The sequence below is a fragment of the Dermacentor silvarum genome, chromosome 5, assembly GCF_013339745.2.
Source record: "Dermacentor silvarum isolate Dsil-2018 chromosome 5, BIME_Dsil_1.4, whole genome shotgun sequence".
In the NCBI taxonomy this organism is placed as follows: Eukaryota; Metazoa; Arthropoda; class Arachnida; order Ixodida; family Ixodidae; genus Dermacentor; species Dermacentor silvarum.
In genome coordinates, this window is record NC_051158.1 from 76,974,650 (window position 1) to 76,998,064 (window position 23,415).

At 46.8% G+C, this 23,415-nt stretch overlaps 3 protein-coding genes across 5 annotated transcripts in view; 1 reads left to right on the top strand and 2 right to left on the bottom strand.

Annotated features, from left to right (window-relative positions):
• LOC119453498 (josephin-1) overlaps positions 1-8,605 on the bottom strand; it is a 34,849-nt gene extending 26,244 nt beyond the window's left edge. For 2 of the 3 annotated variants that reach the window (XM_049668195.1, XM_037715544.2), the window contains exon 1: positions 8,467-8,605. The gene's annotated coding sequence lies outside the window, so the exon portion shown is untranslated. The remainder of the gene's footprint in view (positions 1-8,466) is intronic. The other variant, XM_049668194.1, reaches the window with a different exon arrangement.
• LOC119453495 (60S ribosomal protein L10-like) overlaps positions 1-23,415 on the bottom strand; it is a 295,540-nt gene that overhangs the window by 161,251 nt on the left and 110,874 nt on the right. The window lies entirely within an intron of this gene.
• The window catches only part of LOC125945858 (tissue factor pathway inhibitor-like), a 30,247-nt gene continuing 25,930 nt past the window's right edge, over positions 19,099-23,415 (top strand). The window contains exon 1 of the mRNA XM_049668201.1: positions 19,099-19,223. Within this exon, the coding sequence (XP_049524158.1) occupies positions 19,166-19,223 (58 nt within the window). The 5' untranslated portion in view covers positions 19,099-19,165. The remainder of the gene's footprint in view (positions 19,224-23,415) is intronic.

The following is a 23,415-nucleotide window of genomic DNA, read 5'->3' on the forward strand; positions in this document are numbered from 1 at the left end:
GAAAAAAAAAAGCGTGATACCAAGAAGAAAAAACTTCCTAGCCTAGGCGGGATTCGAACCCGCGTACGCCTGGTCTCAAAGCGAGCGTCGCAACCACTAGGCCATAGAGCCACGCTTCCAAAGCATGCATTCATGCGAACCATATGATTGCGTTCGAGCGCCCTCGGCGAAAGAAACCACCTAGAAACATGGTACGCGCGAGCGGCGCATGGCGGTGTCAGCGGTCGAGCACGGGGCTTGGGCGCAAGTAGAAACACACAACCTGGAGTGCTCCCACGAAAGCACGCTGACGCTGTCAATGCGTCGGATTTCACTATTTTTTGTCTACAGCAGCAGCAATTACACACTTTTTCAGCCCTAAAGTTGTTTGTACATCCATCAGCGGGCCGCTCCACAAAGCTATCTACCCTACATAACAATTGCAGATTCATTAAGTGCCTGTGTAGAAGTTTCCCCAATATTTCTTCTGACGGCCATAAAGCCCCTAAGATAGTCACAAAAAATTCTAATGCAGACATAGTTCTTTTAGCCTAATATAGTTACAGCAATGCTTGGTCCTATGTTTTACATTATAAGCGGTACCATCATAGTAAAAGTAATCCTAAAGGGCCACCTGCCTGAGACTCCAAGCTAATGGGGCCCAAAAGCGACTTTTCACAGGAACTTATGTACACTTCGCCTTTGTAAACAATTAAATTAAATTGAGTCGGATGTAGTGGAGACCACTGATGTAGCAAGCTCGGATATAGTAAAACGTCTGAAAGGACTCGGGTATTGCAAATGAATTGCAATGGGTGTAGTGAAGTGTGTGCAAAGTCTTGAGTAGATTTTGGGCAGTTTCTTAGTGTGTACACAATTCCACGAGTATAAAAACAAGTTGAGGTTTAATGTCCAAAAACACCATATAGTGGAGGACTCACACTGATTACGGCCACCTGGGATTCCAACGCGCACCTGAACCAAAGTACAAGAGAGTTCTTGGATCTCGCCCCAATCAAAATGAGGCTGTCGCAGCCGAGAATCGAACCAAAGACCTTGCGCTCAGCAGCGGCTATCTGTGGCAACTGAACCATCACGGCGGTTATCGCGGAAACAATATGGCTATACTAGAGTGAACATGGGAGGGCACAGTAACTATGCCACGTACTTACACGGTTTAAAGCAAGTTTGAATAAAAAGAAATTACAAAGAGGCGTGGAAGCTGAACATTTGTGCTGTAAAGGAATTCATTAGGCATCAGCCTTTTGGGCCTGACCATTATTTTAGGGTCCGAGATCTCAGCACGAGCGGCGTTTCCCGAGGAAAGCGCAGGAGGGGTCGACCCACTAGAAAGGGCTGGAGAGCATGACCCACAATGGCGTTCGTATCCTTCGCTACAATCACCCCCGGGAGCGAAAAGGGAGCCGTCGGGCGACCTAACAGCTGGTCACTATGAGTGGGTCATAGTAGGTCTTGAGGCACTCGACGTTGACAATGTCGCGTCTACGACGGTGCACATCCGCAGAAGGTTCAACTGGTTCGATCACGTAGTTGATGGGAGATGCGCGTTCGACGATACGATAGAGGCCTTCATATTTGGGCACTAGTTTCGATGAGAGTCCAGGTGCAGCGGAAGGAACCGAGAGCCACACAAGCACTCCAGGAAGGAAAGTGGGTGCAGAAGTGGTGTCACCGTGTGTGCTCTTCTGCCACTCTTGGTCATTGGATGTAAAGACACGTGCGAGACCGCGGCACTCTTCAGCATGTCTTGCCATGTCAGAAATGGGCGCACCTTCAGATGCATCCTGCCGGTACGGAAGAATTGTGCCGATGGTGTGCGATGGGTGCCGACCGTACAGTAAGAAAAAAAGGTGAAAAGCCAGTGGTGGTTTGAGTAGCAGTGTTATACGCGTAAGTTACAAAGGGTAGAATGGCGTCCCAATTAGAGTGGTCGGAGGCGATGTACATAGCAAGCATGTCCCCGAGCGTACGGTTGAAGCGTTCTGCAAGGCCATTGGTTTGGGGGTGGTAGGTCGCAGTTATGCGATGAACAACGTGACACTCCTTGAGAATGGATTTAACTGGATTTAACTTAAATACTTAAAAGAATTTTTTTCTGCTGAGTTTAGCAAGTGTAATGGCAACATGAGAGAGACATGGGGTCTCTTGAGTGAACTAATGGGAAGGCCCAAAAAAGTAATCTAGATGATCAGATATCATCGGCATTTGCAAGTGAAAATCCCTTGGCTACCGCGAATTCATTTAACGAAATATTTGTGTCATCAATTGATCTAAAACAGCATTCTCGTGTTAGTCCAGTAACGTACCACGGACGAACGCTTGCAAATTCCGCTTTTCTGCCATCAGTTGATAACAAGTTGTGGAGTATCATTAATTCCCTACCACTAGATAAGCCTCCTGGCTACAACAACATTAGAATGAAGGATCTAATAAATAATTATTCCAAACTAAAAAATTTACTTTTGCATATTATGAATGGCTGTTTACAAACAGGTAACATACCACAGGGGATAAAAATATCCATTATTAGGCCAATATATAAGTCTGGTAAGAAGTCTGACAAGATGAACTATCGTCCCCTATATCAATATTGCCGTCGCTCAGTATTATAATGGAGAAAATCGTTCACAGAAGTATGGTGTCTTTTTGTGAGAAGTTCTCGATATTAAATGGTGCTCAGTATGGCTTCCAGTGGTATCTTGGAATGGTTGACCTCCTAGAGGATTGCTGTGACCTAATCCATAAGGATATAGATAAAAATCAGATTGTGCTTGGCCTATTCATAGATGTGAAAAAGGCTTTTGATACTGTTGACCATGCTGTCATGCTACAAAAGTTAGAAAGTGTTGGGTTTAGAGGATTGTATCAGCAGCTTTTTTCGGGTTATTTTACTGGACACCTCCTATCTGTCAAGATAAAAGACCAATTCAGTGACTTCAAGCGTATTGCGTATGGTGTTCCGCAAGGTTCCGTATTGGGCCCATTTTTATTAAACATCTATGTGAATGACTTGGCTGATCTGAAGCTAAACTCGAGGCTTTTTCAGTACGCTGATGATACAGCATTGATCATATCGCATGAGTCCCACAGTGAAGCTTTGACGTTATTACAGGCTGACGTCGAGGCACTTTTTGATTGGCTATCCAATAACGAATTATGCGAAAACAAAGCGAAAACCAAGCTAGTGTGTTTTAGAAATCCCCACAAGAAAGTTGAGCTCAGAGAATCTATTGTACTTCATGGCAGCTCGTGTATGGGGTGTCAATGCTCACCGATACGCTTCTATCCCACAGTTAAATATTTAGGAATGTACTTATATGAAAAAAATGTCCTGGTGTGATCATGTAGAACACATAGTTAAGCGCCTTCGACTGCTTTCTCTCCAATTATATCGAATTAAACACAGTAGTTCTGTTCAGCTGCGTAAAACTGTATTCAAAGCGATGGGCGAATCGATCCTGCGGTACGGTATTATGGTGTATGGTTCTTGCTCGCACTCACGAGCTAAACAAATTGACAAAGTTTTACATCGGCTGTCAGCAAACATATTGTATGGCACAAACTGTGATGACTTAGACACCATTTCAAAAATGAGGGCTGCTGAAGTTACTTCTTTACATAATTCATTTATGCAAGTATTGGTTATCAGAAATTACTTCTGTAAATTCAAACAATTAGAAAGCAAACCACGAGTCTTAAGGAGTGTGTACCGCTACAAACTTCCTAAAATATATACACATTATGGAAAGAGATGCCGGGATTTTTACGTCCCCTTTCACTTTAATCAGTTGCCTCAGGAAATGTTGTGCTTTCATTCGGTAAAACAATTGAAATCTGCTCTGAAATCTTGGTTGCCTATCAGTGAATATTATTTGTGCTCTACTACTTTGTCCTGTAACTTCGCTTCTTAAGTATTATTGCTTCTTGTGTTTTATTTGATTTCTTCATTTAATTTAGATTATCTGATAATGTCTTACATCATCCTTGTGTTATTTGAGTCACATGTACTGTTCATATGCTGTACAATACTGCTTTATTTTATTTTTTTCCAGTAAGTGTATGTGCTGAGTGGACACTATAGCGACTGCCGTGTCCCGCCCACAAGCGATTACTCTTCCGCGGGCACGAATACTACTTTGTATTTACTTGGAATAAAATATGTATGTATGTATGTAACTACTTCAGACAGGAAGACACGTCCGTGATCACTGAGCGGTTCCTGAGGTGACCCATGTCGCAGGATGAATCGTTGAAGCAGGAAGGAGGCAACATCGCGCGTTGTAGCTGCCGGTAGGGCAGCTGTTTCAGTGTATCCCGTCAGGTGGTCAACTGCCACAATGGCCCAGTGATTTCTAGCCAACGTCAGGCAAAGGAGTCCATACAAATCAATGCTGACGCATCCAAATGGCCAGGTAGGGCAAGGTAAAGGTTGCAGACCGGCTGGTGAGAGGCGGGGTGAATATTTCCGGCTCTGGCAATCGGGACAAGAGCGAACAAACTTATGAACGTAGCTGTACATCCCGCACCAGTAATACCGCTGTTGAAGGTGCTGGTAAGTCTTGAAAACTCCTCAAGTGCGCACACTGTGAATCAGCATGGAAAGCTGCGCATACTTTGGAGCACAAACTGTGGGGTACCACTAACAACCAGTGGCGCCCGTCGGGGTTATATTTGTGTCGGTGCAGCAGGTTGTCGCGAATGGCAAAATGACGTGCTTGGCAACACAACGTGCTTGGTTGTGCCGACGAACCAGAAAGCAAGTCTATAAGGGAGGCAATCCAATGGTCCTTGCGCTGCTCAGAAGTGATGGTGTTAAGGTCCCCCCGAGCGAAGAAACAATAATCTCGGATAGAGAGGGGCAGGCATTGTCAGGCAAGGGAGAGTGCGAGAGGGCGTCGGCATCAGAATGCTGGCGTCCGTTGCGGTACAGCACGCGGATACTGTAGTCCTGCAGGCGAAGTGCCCATCGAGCAAGACGGCCCGAGGGGTCCTTCAAGGACGACAGCCAACATAGTGCATGGTGGTTTGCGACTACATCAAATGGACGGCCATATAAGGCTGGAACTTAGAGCCCAGATGATGGCCAAGCATTCTTTTTCTGTCACAGTGTAATTTGTCTCAGCTTTCGTTAGTGTACGACTTATTCAGTGACCATATTCGAAAACGAAAAAGCGACCACATACTCAGAAAACATTTGTTTGCGTTGAGCAAGAAAAGCGCCGAGGTCAATGCCGTTGGCATCTGACATTGGAAGCTGTTTTTTCCTCACCCGACTTCAAGGTACGCATAGCAACACGGCAATTAGCACGACAAGCAATAAGAAAGATAGAAAAGCCAACTGGGTTAACAGCTGCTGCTCGTTCTTCTTCGATCTGTAGTTTTACGCACCAAAACCAGTTCTGATTATGAGGCATGCCATAGTGGAGGGCTCCAGATTAGTTTTGACCACCTGGGGTTCTTTAATGTACAACGCAAGCACACGGGGGTTTTTGCATTTCACCTCCATCGAAATGCGGCTGCCGCGGCCGGGATTCGATGCCGCGATCTCGTGCTCAGCAGTGCAATGCCTTAGCTGACTGTAACGGTGGCCCATTGCAACACCTTCATTCCCTGCGCACTAATCTCCAATTAAAGTGCTCGTGCCGTTCCCTACTTCCGGTCACCTGTGCGACAAAACAAGGTTGCAACTATTTTCGTAGGGGTGTGCAAATATTTAAATTTCGAATACGGATCAAATAGTCATTGCTATTCGATTCGTACTCAATTTGAGAATTCACTATTCGAAGTTGTTGAGTGCCTGTTTCCCTTCAAACGCTAGGGACGACAAAAGTTGTGGGAGCCTACCAAGAGAATCGCAGATGTGAGTGGTGACTGTTTCGAATGATTCTGCTGCAGGACATCCGCAGCTGCTGCGCATAGGCGGCAGTTGCCGAGCAAACACACAGGGCACTCAATTTCTGCTGAATAATAACAAGTCATTCATCAAGGTTGCCCTGCCTTTCAGGCCAGCCTATGAATTTACTTTCTCAACTTAGGCAAAGCCAATTATTTCATGGACAATCTCATTATGTTTGCATCCCTTTAAAACAAGGTGTGGTGCTGTACTACTAGTACACTTTGCATAGCATTTTACTATGTGCATCTGTTAAAGGGTTGTTCTTGTGCTTCAATACTGTCATTTGGGTGGCATGCCAGATATGATAACTTGCCAGCTGTTCCCAATTTACAAGCTCCTCGTTTGACCAAAGTTCAGTTCTGAGAGACACTACGTGTATCAGATAATTTAAGCAGCCTGCTTCCTTCTGTTGCACCCCCCCCCCCCTACCCCCCCAAACGGACTCGACACAACCGCTATATTTCATTTTTGCTTGGAAATGAGAAAATACTAGGCAATTGATTTGATATTCCAAGGTTGTCTTTCTTGAAAACTCATACTCAATTCAATTACAAGGTTTCCCTATTTGAACCCTCCTACAACTTTCTTTGCAAGGGGCCCTACCAACACAAGTCGTATTTCAAGGCAGTTGGCAACAGTTCAAAGCTGAAATGACCAAAATTGAGGCTTACAGCTGGCAGGTGTTTGACTTATGGTCACAAATGCAACAGAAACTCCGTGAACTGAGTTTTTAGTGGCTGTAGAGCCTTGCAGTTAACAAACTCGAATGACTGCAGAGAAAGTCTGTTCACAATTCTGCAAGAATGCACTACTTCATACACATACCTCCTGGATTACTGCATGATTCTTTTTTAAATGACCAACTAGAAAAAAAAATGGGGGGAGGGGGGGGGGGGCTTCTTACCACTATAAGCAAAGCATTGTGCCAGCAGCTACGAGTATGGAGTAGACAATCGCCACCAATGACATCCACTTTGCTGTGCCATGTAACACAAGTGCACATGCGACAGTCACGTGCATGTGTGACACATCAAGATGACTGGTCTGGCTTGAATGCGGCAGAAGCGGACTCAAAAGTACTGTCAACACGGAACTACCCCCTCACTCTTTGTCGCACAAAGGTGTCAACGAAACTTCAAACACTTGTCGTTGCCTGTGAAGTCTATTCATACGTCACGTGCAGGAAAAACCCCGGGTTGCCATGTGTACGAGGTGCTTGGGCTGCGTGGATGCACTTAGCGTAGTTCCCTACACTCATTTGGTCAAGCATGGTGTACTTTTCGTACGAAAGGAGACAGATAATAGGCATTCAGATGCTTGCGTACGTCAGAAATCTTGCAAAAAAAAAAAAAAAAAAAACATACAAGGCAATGCTTAGGGACACCGAAAAGGCTGGCCTGCCTGATTCCCCTATCAATGAAGCGCGCTTGCAAAACGTCCTCTTCCAACAGAATCCCGTCACGAGCAGCGATTTCCGACGCCACATTCGAGGCCGCCCCTAGAAAACAGCTGCACACGTTACAGAACTTACTTTCCTTTTTTGCTTCCCCATTTATTCTCAAGTGCAAGCGTCCATCAGAGGCAGTCTAGTTTGTGCGGCAGAGGCTAGTCTGACAAGAGAGATAAAAAAAAAAAAGTCAAATTCTAGGTCGCGTCATGCGTCAAGACAGACGTCCTCACCAACACACGCAGCTTCGGTGGGGGCACTCGCCGCGCAAGTTACGCACGGTATCACGTCGCCAGCACGAGAAAACCCAAACCCTGTCCGCTTCAAGGCGATCTGGTCGCCAATACGCTTAACGAACTTCCCCTTCGCTGGCGAGAGAAAGAAAAAAAAAATTACAATCAGGTCGTCGTCGACGGCTTTAATACGAGGCTCCGCAGCAGAAACCGTGTCAGGTCGGTCGGCATTTAGCGCGTTTCGGTTAGCTTTCGAAGGCTGTTATCTCACTGGAACGGGGCGCGGCGGAACGACGAACACGAGCGCGTTGTTTTTTTGGCGTATCAAAGGGGGACCCGAAGCTCGGGAAGCAAGAAGAATTAAAAAACAGGAAGGCTAGGCTGCACGACGTTGCACGCTCTGGTAGCGATGTCCAGCGGCGGCGGACTGGAGCGACAAGTGACGTGAGGCGTGTGACGACGCAGTCATATCGTATTCGGATCACGTAGTACGACGTCGGCCGCCACCACCCCCAGCGAAAAAAAAAAAAAAAAAAAAAGAGAGAAAAAGACGTGTCGCCAAATTGACTACCGGAGACGAAGCCGTGGACGGGTCGTCGCCGTAGCACGCAGCAAGAGACCGGTGACGGAAGGCGTTACGGAAAATCGTCCTCTAAGCCCGAGTACACGCTACGAAAAGCTCGCATTCGTTCTGGCGGTTGTGGTGCCAGGCATACTGCGAAAATGAAACCTCTTTGGCGACGCGGCGGCTTGGGTCATTGAACCACCGTTTTCTTTCCTCCGTGCTGTAATGACGGGGCCGCGCACTCGATGACAGCGATACGGCTGACACGGCGGTCTAGGAGCTACGAGGTGGCTCGCGCGACAAGTGAAAGATGCGACGGGCTCACCTGAAGAGCATGGAATCCGAGAAACATTGAGAGCAGCTATAACTTCTCACAACATCCAGCCGCCATTTTGCCTCGAAGAAAACTTGCCGTAGTGGCCGCGAGAGGTCGCGTTAAAAAAAAAAAAAAAAAAAAAGCGAGCGGAACCGGATATTGTTTTCACACTGGATTACTGGATTGTGGTCGTCCTGCCAAATCCATGCTTCGAAGGGTGGCGCCCCCTGAATTAAAATTGCCAATCTTAAAGGCTATGCTTTTGATGGTTGAATGCGGCAGAAGCGATTTCGCGAACCTGAAACGTCATAGACGTCGGGTTTTGGACTCCAGCTAAATACATCGCAAATGCGCAGCGCACGAAGACAACTTCACTATGCATATAATACAGAGCGGAGTCTGAAATAGACTGCACCATCCATGAGTAAGATCATTTTGTCTCTATGGAGGAATAGCTCACCTTCCTCTGCGACCGTATGTGACACACGGTCATGCCAGCACTTCGTTGCCCGTCTGGCCTGTCCCTGCAGCGAACTTTCGCTATCGGCACTAGAGTGTACTAGTCTAGTACACTCTGATCGGCACTACCTCAACGCCTACAGTCGCAGACAAAATGGCGCCACGGGTTTGCAACGCCAACCTGTTTGTTTGCCGTCTCCTTCCTACACTAATAAAAACTGCGGTGTACAAAGTGTTGTGTAGGTAGGCGGAGCAACACTTTTACACCAGTTAAAAAGTATGGCGAGTTCCTGCACTGCCTACTACTATCTACACTCGTGTAACCAGTCTAGGTAGAAAAAAAAAATTAATAAATAGCCCTAGCACCATGGATGAAGGAAAAAAATCCATGCCTAGCACTATACTGGAGCGTGGATTTGGACGTTCCAAACGTGGCGTTTATGCAGCCAGCAAAAGCATAGCCTTCGATATTGATTTTTTTTTGTTAGTCTAGTGAATCGAGTGTTTGAGTAAATCGTCGCTGACGCGTAAACTGTTTGTGGGTAGCGGGTGACACCTGTGGGAGGGTGTGCGTACTGCTATCAAATTATTGGGCGACGCCGCTCACAGAGGACGCGCGCTTAGAACAAAATTTCGGCGGCAAAGCTTAAAGGGCAACTCCGGCGATTTTTTTACCATGTCAAGCTAATAAAATATTTAGGTTCCCGAGACCCTCCTGTGACGCGCCTGATAGGAGAATTGTTCCGCAAATTAGAAAATAATTTTAAGTTAAGCCTCCGCTTGCTGCCCATTTGGGATACGAGGCAGACAGTGCACCTCGTAAGTTAAATAATGAGTCAGCATAACAGTGGGTAAAAATACACTCATGGATGTCCATAGTCAAATTTCATTTAGGGAAGCGCCGGCCAGTGCGACTCGCCGCATTCGAGAACGGCAACGTATACACGGATGTTGATTGCGTGTCGTGTCGTCGCTTCAAGCTTTTGGCGTGTGCACTGTACGAAATGAGGAATGGTTTATGACAAATTTGTATGGTCAAAAACTGAACTACAGAAGCAGCTTTCTTCATCCTCGCTTAATTAGCTTGATATGCGTCGCTCAGGTCCGCCAGCAGCAGACGCACGAACTCGGCCACTGTGATAGGCTTAACCTCGGCTGAACGCGATCGGCATCGGATCAAACTGTGTTTGCGGATGGCGAGGGCTGAAATTTGTGCAGCCAACAACGCAACACCGCTTCCCACCCCCCATTACTTGCCCGTCTACAGGGAACGCAACTTCTCGCGACAGCAACATCTCACGCCAAGCGCTAGCTCACGATCGTCGACTCCTGCACGCACTCGTCCACGGTAAAGCCCTCCCATACACGTTTTCGCCTTTAGTCGACGGTGGTGCTCTCGTCGCTGTCGTCTGCATGATCCCGGCATGCTCTACGTGGTATACTCCTGACGTCATACACAATGTGGCCTGTAACTGAGGAGGAGGTAAGGTGGGGTGTTCGAAGCAATTATTTAAATTCGATTGTAAAAAATCTGCGCAACTGTCAAGCCTGCTTTTTTTAGGACATGACGGAAGTTTCAGAGGAACATACCCAGTGAAATTCATCGACATCCGCTGACATCGAAAAATCGCCGGAGTTGCCCTTTAAGCGCCCGCCTAAGAGTTGTGGCCTGCGCACGCGTAAGAGAGTCGTGCGGTGGCGGATATAGTCGACGTTCTTCTCTGTAGATGTTCCGCCGATCACCGTAGCTTAAGGCTCTAAAGGAGTCCGGTACATGAGGCTGGCCCACCACCCGGTTGGTTGTTGCTCGGGCGGCAAGGTGGGCCGCTTCGTTTCCCGGATGTCCCGTGTGGGCAGGCACCCAGACGAGCTTGATCTCTTGTTAAAGTGGTTGTAGTATAGTTTCGACTGTTCGGCTGACAGACCCAGACATACAACTTCTAATGGCGGACATTGAGTCGGATACGGCGAACCGAGTTCCCTCCTCAATGGTCGTTCCTAGAGCAATCGCCGCTTCCTCGGCTTCCGTGATTGAATTTGCTAGAATCTTCATTGACTGACGCGTTCGGCCTAGGACGTCAGCCGCAGCTATAGCGTATGTCTGGTCTGCCTCGTGAGCAGCGTCAACGTAGGCATGCAGTCAACGGTTTGGCATGCAGTCCTTTCAGTAGTGAGGACGCGCGTGCTTTTCGTCTTGCGGTGTTGCGGCTTCCCATATTTTTAGCTGGGGGAGAGGGGATTTTTATTTTACCCTGATGTGATTTTAATTGTCGGAGTCATCAGGGACAAGACAGGGGTAATTGGAGATCACAGGGAGAGGCCTTCGTCCTGCAGTGGACATAAATATAGGCTGATGATGATGATGATGATGATGATGATGTGATTGGGGATTCTGATTCTCTCCGTGAGGCCCGGCACCGGCTGTAGGTTCATGTTTTTAAGGACCTGTTGTACTTGCTGACTGGCAGAGTGGTCGGCTATAGAGTTGCGGCTTCCTGGGCCCCGACCTAGTCCCCCTGTCCAGCCTGGGCTCCATTTCCCCTCCCCTCTATATAATAAAGTTTATGTCCCCCCTTCCCCGCTGGCAAAGCCGTCCTTGTTCTGTGGCCGTCCTGTCAAAATTTTGAACAGCGCGACACAGGTCCAGGCTTGTACAATGCATATCAATTAAGTTACACGATCAGGTATTCGAGTAGAGTATTAAATACGGAACCCCGAAATTTATTATCGTAATAATTTCACGCAAAGAAGAAACTACTCTGATATTCGCGGCGCTGTCGACTGCGATGCGAGCACAGCCGAATATTTTAGTTCAAAGATGCTTACAAGAATACTGAAGCGGATACGCCTTGCGAACTCACCGGCTACAATTCATAACTTGAAATATGTGCCGTAAGGAGTATGAAAAAAAATTAATTAATGTAATTATGTTTTCAATTAAGCCTTTTAATTACTCGTAGAAGTAATGGCCGCCGCAATAAGTAGTTTAATCAAGAGTTAGAATTGTGCTATCTGCCACCCGCAATTTTTTTAAATTGTTGCACACACACACACAAAAAAAAAAAAACCTGTACTAGGGTGCGAAAGCTATCATGCATTACGTTTTTTTTTAAAGATGGGCAAATCTACGTGAGGATATTGTTCACATTCGGGTAGAGCCAGTTATTTTGTTGTTGATGCCATTCAATTTCCTAATTAAGGGCAATCAGCTATACTTTAATTACTGTTCTGAATGGCGTGCTGTCGATGAAGTATTTGTAAAAAATTTGAAGAAATTTACTAGAACTGGCATGTTTCCAGCCAGGAACTTTTTGGCCGCTCATTTTTTTTTACGACTGAAAGAAGGCCCACGAGAAATGAAAAAAAAAATCATGCGACTAACCATCCGCCTGAATTAAAAAGCGGCGCCTCAAACACGCTCCAAGGCCGATCCTTGCACGCTCCACAGGAGTTAGAGGGTGCACTCCTTCAACGACGCACCCAACACCAGTTTTCGGCACTCCTTCCTTATCACCACTTACCTGTCCCTCCTTAGCGTATCACGTCAGAGGCGTCTTTTTATTCAAATAAATACTGTTAGCTCATTGCCGAAGCAGAGTGGTCAAATGTATATGCTGCTAATAATACAGGTATTATGACATTATTTATTCAGGTATTATGACATTATTCATGTATTATGACAATAATCAGGTATTATGACATTATTTATTAAGATGTTGACCGTTCGACTACATTGCAATCGTCAAAGCGAGGTTACATTGCACCACGCTGTCTTTGGCTGTCCAATGCACTCATACGATCCCTTCGCAGGAAAGATAAGTTGTATAAAAAATGTCGCAGTTTCGCCCGAAAGGCGAAGCATCAATTGCGATAGAAAATTAGTAGAGATCTATATGGAGTAGGGATAGTAGTTTTATCGGCTGCATAAATTTGACACATTCCCTTACTAACTGAATTAACAAAAGTGGTGTTAGCGCGCACAAGCAAACATGAATAGGTCACAGTCGATGACAGCAGACAACCACTGTCAACACGCTGGCGTGGGGAAGCGCGGCCGCCGCAGCGAGCGAAGGTTCGTGCGGTCTATCACTGCAACGGAAACTGAGCGGCCGAAAGCAGAGCGCATACAAAGGTCTGAGCGCTTTCAAGATACGGTGCGCGCAACACCGACAGCCCGCACCGGCGCAAAGTACAAGAACGCATTTGTTGGCAGAGTAGAAGCCTCCCCACCTCCCTCTCCCGCGCTGCCTTCCCGCTTTGCTCCTTTAGCGTGGGAGATTGTGTCGCCAGTTCCCCTTGCGCCCGGTTGCAAGATACGCATTTGGTGCCGCAGCACAGTGTCGCCCCCCTCCCTCCCTCCCTCCCATACCCCACGGCCTTTCGCGCGACGGAAGTCGCGTTTGCTCTCCGCCGTGCGTTCGCTCTCCGTGATAGCGCGCGTCCCCCGCGCGCTTTCGCTCGCCCATACGGCGCGCGGCGACGATTTTATCGCCCTTGGACTTTATACGGAACCTCACGGCGACGCCGCCGGCAGAAATCAGCTTGAAGTGTCCATATATTTGCTATCGCAATAAAAAATTAGCCAGCTTCACAGACTTAACGTCGCGAAGACAGACGAAACAGTGGAGGTGGTGGCTTAAACTATCTTTTACTTATCTTTAACTTGGCCTTTAGTTAGCTATAACTTGGCTTATACTTAAAGTTAACTTGAATTTTTACTTAACTTTTGTTTTCTCTTAGTTTCAACTTTGCTTTAACATCGATTTGTATATCTTCACTGTGAGCTTCTTCGTAGCGTTGCCGAGACGCATCTTCTCTCTCTGTAAACTCTGGATCTCCAACCCTAATCTGTCGCTTTGCTTCAGCAGCCCTTGCTCGGAATTCCGGATCTGCGCGCAGTTCTTGAAGTCGTTCCCCAGTAGCATAACGGCGCCGTTGACGCCGCGCCTCTTCTTCGGGAGAAAGCTGCTACTTCTTCCTAGCCATGCCTACGGCAGAATGACGCCGCCACCAGCGCATGCTCTCTCCAGCTCAGGAGAACCCTGCACGTCATGGTTACGTCTTGACTTCTCTCTCTCTCTCTCTTAAGCTACGCCTCAACTACTGCTTGGCGCACACTCTCTCTCGATCTCTCCACCGCCACGTCATCGCTACCCTCTCTTTAGTTCCACCCACCTGCTGCTCAGCGCGCGCCTTCCTCCTCTCTCCCCATCACCGCTCTCCGAACCTCCGAACACCTGTGCCCCGGCGCGCGCTCCTCACCCAGCTGCGCCGATTCTTGGCGTACGCTCGGCATGGCTCAACGTCGACCTTAAACAGCTCAGCTGTTAAAAAAACCAAACGTTAACCGTTTAATGAAAACTTAAAATTGCGCTATAGAAGTACTCCAACACGTTAGCTTTACCTAAGGAAAAAAAAAGAGCTGGACGAAATTATGAACATGAACTTCAAATCTGTGAAAATGACGCTAAGAGAAAGTGGCAGCTCCTCAACGAATGTTTAAATTCTGCCAAGTCGCATAGCAAAGTTATGTCTCTGGGTTTTAACAACACTATCCTCACTACGCCCAATGATGTAGCCAGTGCTTTTAACGACCACTTTTCTCGCAGTTTAATAACTTAATAACCAAACGGCTTGTAAATGACGCGTGTTGATTTGAAAGCGATTGAGGTGCAGCGACACTGCCGCAGCGAAAACTCGTTCGATGGACTTAATTAGCCGTGTACTGACGATGGATGTTGTGCGTCACTTGTTTTATTATTGAAATAGCAATTATACGGGCACTCAAGGCGCGTTCACGCCGTCACCGCTGGCGCTGCCATTGGTGCCAATGGCGACGGCGTCGTCGTCGTGTTGTCATTGTATCGATCGACGCGCTTGCGTGGTCCGAGCGTGGAGGTTCAGAAGGTAGGGATGGAAACGTATATGTGAACTGACTATCGATAATATCGATAACATGCAAAAATTGGGGCAGAAACCATCGAAGATGATTGTCAGTCGGCGATAGCTTTCTTGTGTAACCTAGCTGCTGCATATCCTCACGCCGTATCCGAGAATCACTAAACCATATGGGCACATCGCTGACAACCACAATACCTATCGCTGCCAGCCCCAATACAAATTACAAATTAAACCTCTACACTGTATATCTTGTAATCACAGCACCCCAGTTTAAACTCAGCCGTTGTTCCTCAAGCGGCTGCGTTCAACACGGAGGTCTCTGTTGGGGGCAGATACATTTACAAAAGTGGCTCTTGTGGAGAAGAGGAAAAGTTGCAACCATTCTTTGCAGCCCTTGAAGGAGAATGGCTCAGCGCCAAGTTGCGGATGGGGCGCTCGCAGCTTTTTGTCCTCAGTTATATGGCCCGTGTCAGTGCATGGGGCGCACGTAACAAAAGGTTTGACTGTTCGCGGTGCATCTTATCGGTGCTCCCACTATTTTGCCAGCGTGACTACTGCCTGTGCCAGGGTCGTCGGCGACGACCCAACCGTAAGCATGAACTTCTATATAATCCGCAAATGAATATTATACAATAAACAAATTTGCAGCAATAACGTGTCATTATTCATTTGTCCGAAGAGGAATGTACGTAAGTCTACGTATACTAAACGGCATACCTAAGCTTCTTCAGGTACTGTGTCACGCCAACGTGTCGCGCTCGTGCATTATTAGGACACCGTCTGAGGAGCTTCAGCGCAACGCTAAACATTGCCATGCCTTCGCCCATCCAGCGAAACTGCCGATTTTTTCTTTATAACCACATCCCTGCGCTCAGCGAACGGAGAAGCCTACGGCGCATGCGCAATGAGAGTGCAAATCTGCTACCTCGGCGAGTGTATACCCGCTGGATAACGGAAATCCAATATGCAAATTCATTTCAGCAGAACATGCCTCATACAACGCTGCAAGCGTTTATTTGATGTTTTTTTTGTTATTTTGACTACATGAGTGTAGCGGCAAATCCCCCCCCCCCCCCCCCCAAAAAAAAAAAAAAAAAACGACAACAAAAAACACCTCTGCTATTCGCAGTAACTCTATACTGAAGAAAAAGGAAAAAGAAAAAAAAAACCCCGAGAAGTTATCCTAACCGCCCTCCTGGCCTTCGTACTAAGTCTTTTCGCGCTGTTAGTCTCAATAATAGAATAACACCTCACCCAGCAAACTATACCACGCTTCGGAAGAAACGTTATGCATTATTCGACAGCTGGAAACATCGCGTCTGTCAGGCCATCATAATATAACAGATATGTACACAAAACAGACTTGTTGATCTGCAATCGGCAACAAATTCTTGAGTTAACTGCACTAATTGTACATCCCCACACGTCCAGCAGAATGCACGAGGCTGTCGAAGAGCACACCAATGTATTTTAGTAACAACCTAATTCTGTCGTACTTCGTAACGCGCCACATCACGATGAAATTCCTGACGCTGAGACAGTAATTTGTTATGATCTTGTTGCCTATTGTAATCCTAAAGTCGATTTTGTCACAGGGACATCGATTTTACTTGCAGGCCTGAGGTCGCATCTCCACGCCAAGCACTAGCTACTAGCTACACTGATATGACCACACAAAACTTTCAAGTGTCGTCCCCCCCAAAAAGGACAAGGTTACGACATGTACGTTTGTTATATATCGAAACATTTTGCGTCTTTGTCCAGGACCTTTCACGCCGTTATTTGTCCTTCGGCGCCACGGAGGCCAGCTCGAGAACTTGCGAACGTGTGCGTTTGGGCCTGTTCCAAGGTGCTCACGTTTGCCCATTGGCGACTATCTGAGCAATAGAGAATGCTATCATCGCATTTAAGCTGCTTACCTAAGCTGTTTACGTACGGATGTAAACCACTGAAGTAAAGTAAGTCAGTAAGTATACGTATGCAAGTAAGTACTTTAGGGAATGAATGAACGAATAAGTTAATAGGTTGCTGAGTAAATAAATAAATAAGTATTGAAAAAAAAACTAACAAACGTCAGCTGGCATACATGCTGATGCTTGATGGTTTTCATATGGACGCGGGGCTACAAGAGCACAGGGAGTACTAACAACTTCTTAGAGGTAGTAACTGCTTGTACACGAGTTACTGAATAATAGATGAAGTACGCCGGCCTTGAACAGGGCACAAGCACAGTAAACGAACTTGATAGAGGAGTAGGAATGCTATGTTGCTCCCGCAAAGGGAGCTTCCTGCACTGATTTTGTTATGAGTGTTTCTGTCAGAATAACTTGAACAGCACATTGCCAGACGCGCTACAGAAGCTATAGAAGAGAGGCAGACGACAAATCTTGTCAGTTTTGCTGTGACTTCGAATCATTTGACGAAGATCATGCCATCAGAAATGCGAAGAGAAAATAACTTACCACGGCGTCCCTTACGCCAAGTTATACGCGAAAATGAGACCTGTAATCGCCCTGCAGCCAGTTTCTAAGGATGAAGTATAGTAGTCCCAAGTGTATAGTGGCGTAGCCAAGGTAGGGGGAAGAGGCAAACAAGGCACGTGCCCCCCCCCCCCCCCCCCCCCCCCGCCTCATCTCCGAAATTTCGGTGTCAGTATCCGACCTGCCCTTCGTCCCCTCCCTCTTTCCCACCCTTCCCGTCCTAGGTCAAATGCCGGCCCCCCGCCCCCCTCTGCCCTTTCCGAAAAGCTGAAAAGTTCGTTTCCGAAGTACAAGTGCAAACGCACGTGTTTAGATTAAGCCAATGCCGGTGAACCTGGAAACGGAACAGCGTCAACATTGGTGTAGTTTCTGAATTGTTCGAGTTTTAAATTATGACAATACTACGTGCCACGCCGCATGGTAATGCATTATACTTAGCCTCCTAGGACTCCTTGCGCAATACATTGCACATTGCGTTCAAAATTTTTCTTCGAAGCTCACTCGGAGGTAATTACGCAAAACATTCATTCTGGGTATGAAGTACGGTGCATGTGCAAGTGTAAAGAAATGGTTTACTCATATTCTTGTCATCCGCTTTCGAGAAATTTGACACTAAATTGATCTAGACCTCTGCGTCGTTCCAGACGGCCAAAAGCAACCTCTAGGTGTGTTTCGAAATCACTGAGATTGCGTGACAAAACCAGACGTGGCAGCAACATGGCAATGCATTACACATAGTTCTAGCTTCACCTCTGCGTTTAAGCTATGAAATGCAGTTTTTACCATAGCAAAGATGAGGAGATGATGGATACATTTTTATCACGTACATCGCAACACAGCTTTTGGCATCTAGCCATGGCATATAAATTTAAAAATATTGTTTATCAAGTTCGTAACATAAAAATATCCAATAAAACCACCTTGGAGAGCAATTATGTTCCATAGTTGTGTTCGGATCTCAGGAAGTTAAGGCGGAGAAAGATGAAGAAAAGCCTGGCTATAAATGAGTGTTGTCACTGATACACGCGATAAGGCTTGTTGCCCCACTTTTCGCAAATGTTATAGGTGCCGTTTTGACAGACTGCGAAATTACCGCAAGCTCTATAGCGACACGCCCGGACGTTGTCACTGTTCCAAGACAACAGCGACTGTAAGGAAGTGTCTATCGAAGGGGCCGTAAACAAAACGCGACGCGACAGAAACGCGGCTCTTGTAGTGACAGCTGCGCGTGAGTGAGCTACTCGGAAAGGTGCAATCAGAACAGCTTTTGTGGAAAGAATTGTGCGGCCCGTTACATGCATTTCAGTTGCCTCATGGGTTGCGTACCGTTACGGCAGCTGAGGCAGTCTATCAAATGGAGTAACAATACAGGCTGCCGGCGCTGCTCATTCACATGTGTGTGAGCGTTTATCGGCGAAGAATGCTATGCCGCCTCTCATTCTTTCCTTCTACCATTTTTAACAGGTCGGTTCTCATAGTGCACACATACGTAAATCAAAGCTCACGTTATGATGGACGTCCTGACTTAACCTCGACGTTCTGTGTCTATAAAAGCAAATCACTGGAATTCTCCCCAAATTTCCCGAGCCCATTCTATACAGTACAGCACTGGTGAAATGTGTCTGGGAAAAAAATGCCCCAGAAAGACATTTATAAGATGACGTGACGCAAATTACAATAGAAAAAAAAATTCGTTCACGGGTAAGCGCTAACTTCGAGGAAAGATTCCTTTTTCACGTAGCCGTGAATTTACGGAGTGGCTTTTTTGTTTTGTTTGTTTTCCTTTCTTCACGTTGTTCAAGGAACTCGATTACGCTGGCGCCGCCTCAGTGAGAGGCGACGAACCAGCAGGTGCGGATGTAACGAATATGCGCAGGAGAACAGCGACGCTCTGCTGGATTCTCCTGGGCCTTGGTGTCATGTGTGGTAAGACTGCGGTTCATCTCGTGTTAGTTTCGTTTGGCGCCTGTGGGCCGCGGTTGAGGGCTGCAACTCTAGAATAAGGTGCAGTGATTCAGGTGCAGAAACACTGGAGAAAACAAGTAGCATGCTCAGTCTACTAACAAAGTTTAGCGGCTACTTAAAGTTTTTGAGGAGGTTTGCTCAAGATTTATTACTTAAAGCACGAAACATGTTGATAGGTGTTGCTGACTGGGTAGTTGTGTACAAAAGAGGTAACATATTATACGGCATACATATATTGTCCCTGCCTTTCAGCTTCGCCTTTCGTCTGCGTATTTTCTGACTTTACTATGTTTTGCTTACGAAAAGCTCACCTTCCCTGTACCTAATTTCAAAGCACAATACAGGTAAATGGGAAATTTGTGGGCTTAGAATCTGTTGACTGGAAGAGGTTGTATCGGGGCAAAACAAGATGGTAGCAACTGCTCTCGAGACAAAATGTATCTGAAACTTTTGCGCAGTGGAAGGGATCATGCCGCTCTGCACATAACAGGGAACGCAACTGTCGCTTGGGTGCGCTGTGCGAATTCGTGAGTTTGAAGGTGGACGTGCAGTCAATTTTGCTTAATACTGCTTCTTTATAAAGTACCATTGCTAGTAAGAAAAAGATAGGATGCTGATTTATAAAGATACATAAGAACAGTAAACAATATATTATCATTTCATTTCTCTTGAGAACATGACAACAAATATGAAACATCGGACATTCTGTCTGTGCAATCAGGTTTGTGCGCGTCTTGATGCACACTTTTGATTGTGAGGATCACCTGCTATAATTAGTCATTCTTTAATTTGAGATTTTAATCCGGAGGGCCAACGCTTTCTGGATATGAAAATGTACTTATTATAAGCAAATGTTCTTTTTTAAAGAATGTTGAACTTATTAAGTTTATCCTCTGTAAATACAGTGTTCTTTTTTTCATAATTGTTTTTTTTGTTCTTTTCAATACTCAAGTAACCTTGCCCTTCCTGCTCGGGCCCTGTTTCTGTCCTGCAGTATTCTGTCAACAAAATATATAAAAAAATAATTATGATGACAAGTTTAAAACTTTTTAGGAAAATATGTTTAATGATGATAATTTTTCAAAAAGATGCGTTATGTGAAACTTTGGTGTTGATTGTGCACGCTCACCTATGGAAGGCATTGACGTACCGTATACAAAAGTACGGCCTGCCCAGTCCCAAAACATTCGTGCTTTTGTGGGCTGGCATTACATGTTAGAGTTACATGGAACGAAAAAAAAAGCTGGTATAAATTTAAACCGAAATACTTTTATAACTGCGCCACTGAGCAGATACTGTTTAGCTCAATCCCATACACTGCTTCTCATTCTTACTCACCTGACCCCGACACCTCATTGTCATGTGGAATTCTGCTGCAATGGGTGCCTTCGATCGTCGATCCTTCACATCCTCAGCTTGTGCTACAACCTCACGGCTTCAAATCTCTCCCACGCGTGGCCACTTGTCCTTGTGACTTTGCGCCTTCGGGCTTGTGTTTGCTATGCAGCTCGTTCTGTTGCCTTAGCGGTCTACGTTGCCATTTTTCATCGCTTTTACAGAACCTTGCTCAGTCCATCAAAAAGCTTAAAAACGAAAATTAGCGTAGCTTGCACTGGAGGCGCAATGCTAAAGAGACAGCAGAGCTCATGGGCACCTAGCTAGTCCTGGCTTTTGGGCTAGGCTAAGCACTACCAAGTCACCCCGAGCATTTTCCGGAACTTATGGATAATTGATCGATTATCGATTAGCTATTAATTGGCTATCGATGATTGGCTATCGCAATGTATTAGCCACATATTTGGGCTAGGCTAAGCACTATCAAGTCATCCCCAGCATTTCCCGAAATTTATTCATTATTGAACGATTTTTGATTAGCTATTGATTGGCTATCGATTTGGTATCGATGACTGACTAAGCTTAAATAATCCCAACCATGCTTGCTAGACTTAACCAGGCTGAGCTTCGCTAGTTCACAGGGGTATGCGCTTGGACTCTTTATGCACTACCGCCAGGATCGGCTCACATTTTTTTGCCTACGACAGATTACGCTAGGCATAAACAGCTCTGCTGGTAATAAGTGATTAACGACAACTCTTGAAAGTTCCACCACCGGCCTCCTTTTTCATTAAGTCGCCTGTCAATTTGCCATTACCACAGAACTGAGGAAAAAAATTACATCATCTTCCCGTAGGGGAACCCTGAGTAGTATGCGAAGCAGCCATGGGGTCGACTCAAGTTCCCATTACGCCAGCCCTCGTTGCATCAGTAGCAGCTTCTCGGCGGCGTTGACGTTTCCTTTCGGCTTCGCGATCCCGAAGTTCGGGATCGGCCTGTCGCCGCTGCCGTTTCGTGGCAGAGGCTCGAGTCCTCTTCTCAACACCGCATATCCACGAAGTGAATGATGATGAGTGGGCGAAGCACCGGGGGATCAATCGGGCAAAACGCCGGAAGCGTTCTCCGAAAGCCGGAAGCTGGCTTCCGGAACCGGAAGTAGAACCGGAAGCGGAAGCCGGCTTCCGGTTCCGGCTTCCGGAAGCCGGAGCTTGGCGCAACATTTATAGAAGTTCTATAAACGTTGGCTTGGCGTACATGCGCAGTAGGGGTGTGGACGCCGCACGGCGGAGGCATGGAGGGAGGGAGTGACATAGCCTCGACCATAAGCTGCTTCGCATCTAAAAGAAATAAGCGTCATTTTCTTCTTCAATAAAAAGTTGTCGCAGTTTCACCTGAAAGGCGAAGCATCAATTGCGATAGCAAATTTGTAGAGAGCTATACGGACATACTTGGACATGCAGCAGCACCGGCAACACGCAGAACTGTTGTCGACGCCATCGGCGTTTTGACCGCGTTCGCTCAAAATGCGTGCAGCGTTGGTGACTGTTGCCGGAGCCTCTGATATAAATCGGCACTTGGTGCCGCAGCTAAACGTCGCCTCCCTTCCCTTCCCCTCCCCCCTCCCCCACGGCCTTTCGCGCGTCGGAAGAAGGCGCGTTTGCTCTACATATATGGTGATTGTAAAGAAGGAAAGAGACGCCTACTTCTGCAGCCCTTAAGAAGCACGGCGCAGAACGCGCGTTTAATTGTTCTCCGCCGTGCGTTCACTCCCCGTGAAAGCGCGCGTCCCTCGCGCCCTTTCACTCGCACATACAGCGTTCGGCACGCGGCGACGCTGAGCCGTGCTCCCTCAAGGGCTGCAGAAGATAGCGCCAACCTTTCCCTTTCCCTCAAGAACCACTTACACACATCTCCATTGACGTCAAACGGAACCTCACGGCGACGCCGACGGTAGAAATGTGCTTTTGAGTGTCCATAATTGCTATCGCAATAAAATCACTACTACCACTAAAAGAAAAGAGACGGTACTGCCCATGTGCTGCCTTTTGTTTCAGTACTCTGGATTATGTTTCACAATTTGCCGCTGTGAAGGTTGATTAGGCCACTTTTTGCTATTTAGGGAAATCGACGTATCCAGGTCCTTCAGATCCACCAGGTTAGACACGGGTGCCTGTGCTGGTGGCAACGACTGATGCGTCACATTGCCCCCTGAGGCCGGACAAGTCTTCTCTATCAAAGAAAGTTTCGCGTAGCACAGCCAATCGCATGTGCGATTCGCTCCATGTACTGTTCCGCCTACCTGTCACCTGTAGCCGGGGCGTGCAAACGTCTGTTATTGTTTGAATGTTCAACAGCGATAAAACCATGTAATATTTTTTAGTTCGGACAGTTGAAAATCAGGCAAGTTTGCACTCGGTCGCACAAAGCTTAGGCACAGAGAAGCTTACTGGCTGCTACTGCTAGGTATGAACTTGGTTGCTGCTAGGTCTTAACTTGGTTTAACTTAACTACCCATGTAGGAAGGTATTCTCGAGCGATCATTTTTGGAGGTACCTTCCATTTCGTGACATTTCGCGTGACTAGCGCTGAACGCGTGGGCGCCTACGAGCGACAGCGCTCCTGGCATGCCACAAACGCAGGCAGGCGAACCAAGTTTGGTACAGTGCCAAGAACGATGTCGCTTGCCGACGCCGAACGCGTTAGGGGCATTTCGCGTGACTAGCTCTGGACGCGTCGGTGCCTATACGAGCGACAGCGTTCCTGGCATGCCACAAACGCAGGCAGGCTAACCAAGGTTGGCACAGTGCCAAGAACGCTG